Genomic DNA, 7288 nt, shown 5'->3' with positions numbered 1-7288 from the left:
GTAGTAGAGTGCATAAGATTACTTTTATTACTATATCACAATGAAAACATATTAGTTCATAGACACAAAAAAAAAATATAAGAATCAATAAATACATATATCCAAGATATAATATCCAAAGAGATATTAATGCAACAAATTATTTTGAGATGAAAAATAATATACCATAAAAACTCAATGGGTAGGACATTCAAAAATCTTTAGGTACAAGAAAACTCGATAAATAATTAACACAGAAAAAAAGACCTTACCTTCAGCACATAGTGAGCAATTTCCTTCACTGTCTTATAGTCACCTTTAGACATATAACTTGTAGTCAAAGCCTACAAGTAAACAACTCATAAATCAACAGAGACAAATCATGTGCAGACACTGACTATGCAGAGAGAAATTTCAACAGATTTAAAATTAAAGTATCCCTCTATTATTGACCAGTATGAGAAAAAAAAAACAATAATAATAAGCAGAACTTTGCCAAAACTAGTGGTCCAAAACAAGGGCAACCTTAGTAGGATCAAAACATTATAGCAAGCAATATAAGTCAAAGAAAGAGATAATACCTGTGCAGATGCACCCAGGGCATCAACCAGAAGCAAAACAGCCAACCATACTTGTATGCATATCTGATGAGCAGCCATTGATGTCCCCAAAGTCATGGTTGTTAGAACAACAAGAGTTCTTCCAAGAAGAAAACCACCTATAACATCCCAAAATATATGAAAGAATCAAATAAAAATATAACACCTTAGTTATAACAGGCAAAGAAAAAGGTCAACATGTCTAAAACAGAGAAACAGGTAATATTTTTGCTAAAGAAAAGTAAACTAAAAAATAGAACATACTATATATCAACTGGCTGGTTATGCTTCAGTCAAATTGTAAGACAAGAAAGCATCTTCATACAAAAGAGGGAAGTTCAATAACATAAGGATTATTTTTATTTTTTAATATTTTAAGAAAAAAATGAAAAACAAAACCAAATTTCCCAGATTTTATGTATCCTCCAAATTGTAATGATCCCATCTTTGGAGGCAGTAGTATTGCTCTCTTATTTAGAAACCATAGCATTAAGAAGGTGACAACATATCTGAAATATAAACATTCGAGCAAGATCTTATGTCAAGGGATTATCACAGCAAAAACTAAAGAAAATTTGTAATGCTAGTTAAAGAACACGTACTGAGACACAATTGTGGAAATTGCTGCACCGGTTGCACCCATTTGGAAAGAATACATAAGTATGGGAAACAAAATCACAGCTAAAAGATTCCCAATACCTGCATACATAGCACCACATGAACTGACATGAAGAGTGGTTCGACTTTGAAGAAATGGAAAAGAACGCAAGGAAAAAAATTTGAAGACATAATAGTGACATATCTCACTTGCAAGTAATTACAATAACACTTGCCTAGACATAAAACAGGAGTTTTTGTATCCTTAAACCCACGGAAAACTCCTTGAAGAGCCAAAGACACTACAACAGCAGGAGCACCGAGAGCCCTTAGTGAAAGAAAACGCTGAGCAGGAGCCCGCATGGGTGAATCCTGTTAAGAAACTGATTTTTAGAACTATAAATATTCTTAAATTGAGATTTATATACTTGAAAAAAGAAAACTAAAAAATGCCTAAAAGGCCTCCAAAAAGCAAGCAAAATTATCCTCGCCGTTACAAGAATGACATTACCCAATTAAACAAAATACAAGTATATTACGACAACCAAAAGTATATGGAGTACCTAATAATACTAACAAATATGCATTTATGCATATATCTTCATGCAGAGATAAAAGAAACCAGATTATTAGCCGATATGCCAAGTATGCTGAATGTTTAGGACCTTACTAATGATATTCCCATGATATTTAGAAACAAGCCAGATCCCAAAGACAAGGCTAAAGCCTCAAAAGTACCAATCATAATAGCTAGCAGTAAAGCTGTGGACATGGATGGTAATTGTTTTCTTTCTGCTATTACATCAAAAGGTCTACTACCATTACTACTGTTGTTTAGAAAGTGCATCTCTGCACAGCAATCAGTTCAAAAAATAGAAGGATAGTCATTTCTATCTCAATCTTTAATTTGGAACAATACTTTTCTATATAATAATAAATTACAAGGGCATTAAATTTACTTGAAGCAGAAGAATTATTTTCACTTCTTGAAATGTCTTCAGCAACAAAAGAAGTGGCAACACTGAGAAGAGGAATATTAAATAGCTTTGAAATGTAGTTAAAGATGTTCACAGAAACACCAGCTGAACCCAACTCCAGAGAGCCTAAGAAAAAAGGAAAATGCAGAACATAAGGAATAGTCAAGATATCACCTAGAGTAGACCTAAGGATATCTATAAATTCACTATTGAGACTAAAAGCATTCAGAATTTTACTACAAAGAATTAAGAACAAAATTCCAAAACCATAGAGGAGAAGAAAAATCGTCAGACGAAATCAAAATCTCAGGCAATCTAGAGGTAGTGAGAATCTTAAACGAATCAATGAATCATACCTAATCTACCAATGTAAGCAGTCTCCATAAGCTGTGCTAAAGGATCAAGTGCTTGCCCCGCAATAGCAGGTATAGAAAGCATCATTATCTCACGCTTGACATCCGGAGAATGTAATACAACGCTAGGAACTTCTGCCAATTCACTATCATAAAGAGACGAGAACCATTGATGAGTCAAGAAAATGTGTATAAAATGCAGAAGACTTGAAAATTTCATAAAAACAAAAACATATAATACATCAAGTAGTAGTCTTACGAAGCACCATTGCCTCCACCGTCAAGAGAACTCTCATCTTTTAAAAGCAATCTTTCATCAATCTCAGATGAACTGGCGCCACTATCTGAACTCCTCTGATTACTGACCATGGGGAAACGATTCTTTCTACTATGGGTCACCAACAGATTAAAACATTGTTTGCGCCTTCTGACCAAATAGCAGCCCCCAACAATATCTACATGGCCTAACTTCTGCCTACTAGTAAAAGAAACAATCAATAAAAGCCAAAAGAATCCAAAGTTTGAAACTTTTGAACACACTACTTCCATGTCCAAATATTTTTTCTGGTAACAGAACAAAAAAGTGAGCAACCACTAGCCAAGTGAGATCAAATTATTATATGTTTATTTTGTATCTTATAGGTACACATGTATTTTATAGTGTTCAACCAAACCAATGTATATTTCGGGTGGCAAAAATCCAATTGTAAACTGCCCAACTGATCTTAGTTTTTTATAGTGTGTAAAATTGAGATTGATTACAAAGATCATGACATATATATATATTCTCTGAGACATTCTTACTATTCAAACAAACAATCATTTAAAATATGCTTATAATTCTCTGAGACATTTTGTGAAACAAACAATAAGTTCAAAACATCAAATATTCTTAATATTCTCTGACACATTTTGCCAAACACTTGTGTGCTTTAAAAATGAAAAGTTGAGCAAAATAAAAGATTTGAAACCAAATGTCCAAATGAATCTTCTCAAGTGGAAACAAGATATTAAGCAATATATAAACCAGTAACCACATCAATTACTCACAAAAATATAAAGTATAAACCCACTGCTCAATTCTATATTGTCTATTTCAGCATTCAATCTTCTCAATAATAACTATTTCAGCTTTCAATCAATTCGATAATAATAAAGAAAAAGTTGAATACAAAGAAAGAAGAGAGTTGACAGAACCTGTTGGAGGAGTCCCTTCCTGCGCCGCTGCTAGTCAGAGAGAGCGAGCCGAGAGCCTGTTGGAGAAGTCGTCATCGGTGGGTGCTCTGCTTCCTCCGCTGCTCGGCTTGCTGGACTGTCTGTTGCTGAGAAATATGGAGAGAGAGTGTAAGAGCAGAGGTCGGGGGAGGCCGGAGGTAGAGAGAAAGACACGAGAGGGAAACAGAAAATCAAACAACCCCATTAGATTTATTCCCAAATTAAGCTCGATTAGCATAAAAAACCAATGACCCAGATCAATAACACCTAAAACTATATATCCTTACCTGGCTTGCCAAGACCGAAGAGGACTGAAACAACCCAACGAATGGAACCCTACTGACAGAGAGATAGAGAAAGACGAGAGAGAGATGGAGGAGATATGAGGGATGGAGGCTGAGATTTGAGAGATGGAGGAGATGTGAGCTCAGATTTGAAGCAGGGATGATGAAACCGAAGATAGAGTTCGGACTTTGCTTAGCCGAAGAAGAAAATGGTGAGTCCGAAATTGGTGTGATTTTTTCTGAAAAAAAATGTATAAGTGGCGGGCTCCCAAAATATTACCGCCTTTTTCATTTGCTACATATATAACATTTACCATAATACTTTTTCATTTCTATTATATTCATGTGTTATGGAAATGGGTATTTGGTGTAGTGTTAATTCCTTCATCTTTCTGTTTAACGAGTCTCATGGGTCCTTAGGGTGAACCCTTGCTTTGGTTGCGTTCATCAGAGGAGCTATAGGGGGTGTGGTTTTTACCTTGCACCCTCTCTGGTTAAGTTTATCCCTCAATTTGGGTGAAGCTCTTTTGGAGGCTGCCTTGGGTTCACACCTCCCGTTGGTGGGGTTCGCGCCAGGTTGCTCCGTTGGTGTAGAATCTTCCTTGCGTCCTGGGGGGGGGGGGGGGGGTATGACAAGTGGAGGTTTGCATTTTTTTACCGTCCACGGGCATGGTGGTTTCTCCTTATATATGTTTCCTCTATTTATGCCTAGAGAAGAGAGCATCAAAGTTTTCGTGTAATAGGTCATTGAGTACCTCTTGCATGTTCTCCACGGTGGCCTACAAGCTTTGGTTTTTTAAGTGTAGGTCACGTATTTCCTCTTTGTAGCAACAATATCGGGAACTCAAACTCACTGAGTACACTCATGAGCATTTACCATGTCTTTGTTTGGAGGGACTCGGGTCTTGATGGTTCGAACTTGGGGACACCGGTGGCTATGGCGGAGGGTGAGTTGTACAACCCTTCGTTGGAGCGGTGGCATGCGTTACAGGGTCTGGTGTAGGATGAATGTCAGGGGATGGTACTTCTTCCTCTTCGCCATTGTCTCTAGGCAGATCCATCGCACCTCCCTTCATCGACGGGGGAGGATCCCTCATGGGTGCCCTTAGCTGGGTTCTGTCTAGGTGAACCTCTGCTTCTTGGTGGCCTTGTAGGTGTTTTGAATGCCTTGGCATGTTTTCTTACTGAAATTAATGGAGGAACTACTGTTTGTTAGTTGTTCTTCCCACAGACGGCGCCAAACTGTTGACGATGAGAACTTGTCAGCTATGTTAGGTTGGAAAACTTAAAGTTCAGTAAGAGAATAACTAAGTAGGAATTTAGAATATACTTGAGGAAAGATAAATGCAAATAAAAAATGGAGTAAAAACCCATATATTGCTTAATTTCATGAGTATACAATGAATTTTCCAACCCCCCTCAATGATGAAGTGAGGCTCTATTTATAGTTGAGTTCTAATGGCTCTTGGTACATTGTGGTCCCGAAGAGACAAGGGGCTGCATATCCAGGCTGCAGGTTGTAGTGGTGGTCGACTCTAGTATGTGTCAGGGGTCTACAAAAGTACTCCTGCCATGGTACTACGTCGTACCTCCACTACTTGTCTGATACAAACCTCATAGGCGTGCCTGGGAAGTCCTTGCTATGTACCATTCTTGTACCTCTAATATGGATGACAGGGTCATGCTTCTAGCCTCATAGTTAGACATCCTATACCCGCACTCATACTTTGTCCTTGATAGTTGTCCTCACATATCCAAAATATATATTCTTTCATAGATTTCTAATATTTTGCCAAGTGTGGGACACCTTTACCAGCTCCCCTCGTATACTTGGGTGGCCTGGCACGTACGGTGTGTGATGAGGAAATGAAGTCTTTACTAGGCAAGGCTCTCCTCCATGCCCCGATATCGAGGAAACAAGACCATCGCATGGTTTTGCGCATGGACGAGGTGTCCTCGACACATGGGTGGCATCACCACATTCCATGCAACACGGCGAGGCGTTGAGAAATTCAGTTCTTTTCTTTTCAAAACCATACTAAGGGGGAAACCTTGAGGAAATAAGCTAGGAAAATTCAGAAATTCAAGTTGGAGCTTTGGAGAACTGAAGCTTGGAACCTAGAAGATTAGCTCAGAACTTAGTTAAGCAAAGGTAAGCTTTATCTTGATGGATTATATTGTTTTTCAACTGTTATTTTCTCAAAACTTGCATGTGAGAAGGTGGTGAATTTCCTTGAGTGTTTGCTTGAGGTTTGTGGCTAGTCTTTGTTAGGTTTTGATGCTGAAACTGTGTTAGAACCTTTGTGATAATTAGTTTGGATTGTTGGCTTGACTTTGGGGATAATTGGACTGGTTTTTGAGGTAAAAATAATGAGTTTTTCTGGGTTCGAAGGGTTAGGCCACGACTCTATTCTTGCTGAGCCGCAGCCCCTTTGAACTTGGGGCGTTAGGAATTGGAGGCGCGCCGCGCCGCCCTTTAGGAAGGGCCGCGGCGCGTGTGGGAAATTTTGAGGCAATGCCTTGGGTTAAGCTGGGGGACGCGACGCTTAAGGTACTTTTGGGTTTTTAAGAGGTTTTAGGCTTGGGGATTCACTAGTTAAGTCTCAGGATGGATTTTATCACCTGGATTGATAGAATTCAATGCCTCGGAGATTAGAATTATGGCTGGAAGTTATTTAATGGATTAGAGCTTGATGGGTGGATATTGTTAATGTGTTGTGATTAGGGTTTCGGCAAGGCTCGGACTAGGAAACTATGCTCGGGATATCAGTGCTTAGAAAGCTCGGGACACAAGTAAGAAAACTACTGTTCCCATAGAGCTTGTGTTGCAGGGCTCGACCCTATTTGATTGTGTTGCAGGGCTCGACCCTATTTGATTGTGTTCCAGGGCTCGACCCTATTTGATTGTGTTGTAGGGCATGGCCTTTAATTAAATTTATGTGTGTTATGATACTTGTTTGGTATATTATGTGTATGTATTAATGATGGAACGACGATGGCTGGGAACAACGAAGGCTGGGAACGGCGAAGGCCGAGAATGGCAAGGGGCCGGGAGTAGTGTTTAGCACGTGGAGTATGAGTTGCCAGGGTGGGACCCCAAGGGATACTTGGGATATTCTTACGGTGTAGGCCGCGCACCCAGGGCCTGGTAAAGCGCCTGGGAGGGCATGGCCGCACTTGTATGTACTGGTGTTGGCTTGAGTTTATATTAAGTATTTGATATGCGTTTATCATCTGTTTGTGAGGGTTTTCTTGCTGGGCTTCGGCTCACGGGTGCTCTGTGG

At 39.1% G+C, this 7288-nt stretch overlaps 1 protein-coding gene across 1 annotated transcript; it reads right to left on the bottom strand.

Moving 5' to 3' along the window:
- Positions 1 to 212: 212 nt before the first annotated feature.
- On the bottom strand, positions 213 to 2799 carry LOC133816074 (protein DETOXIFICATION 45, chloroplastic-like). Its single transcript, XM_062248755.1, has 10 exons — positions 2765 to 2799; positions 2509 to 2651; positions 2135 to 2278; positions 2095 to 2098; positions 1846 to 2002; positions 1412 to 1547; positions 1181 to 1277; positions 978 to 1087; positions 561 to 697; positions 213 to 323 (listed from the first exon to the last, which is right to left on the bottom strand). The coding sequence occupies exons 2-10, from the start codon at positions 2591 to 2593 to the stop codon at positions 228 to 230; spliced, it is 966 nt and encodes a 321-aa protein (XP_062104739.1). The 5' UTR covers positions 2594 to 2651; positions 2765 to 2799; the 3' UTR covers positions 213 to 227.
- Between the last annotated feature and the right edge of the window lie 4489 nt (positions 2800 to 7288).

This window comes from Humulus lupulus, chromosome 2 (assembly GCF_963169125.1).
Source record: "Humulus lupulus chromosome 2, drHumLupu1.1, whole genome shotgun sequence".
In the NCBI taxonomy this organism is placed as follows: domain Eukaryota; kingdom Viridiplantae; phylum Streptophyta; class Magnoliopsida; order Rosales; family Cannabaceae; genus Humulus; species Humulus lupulus.
The sequence above is the reverse complement of the archived record's forward strand: the minus strand, read 5'-3'. Positions and strand labels throughout refer to the sequence as shown.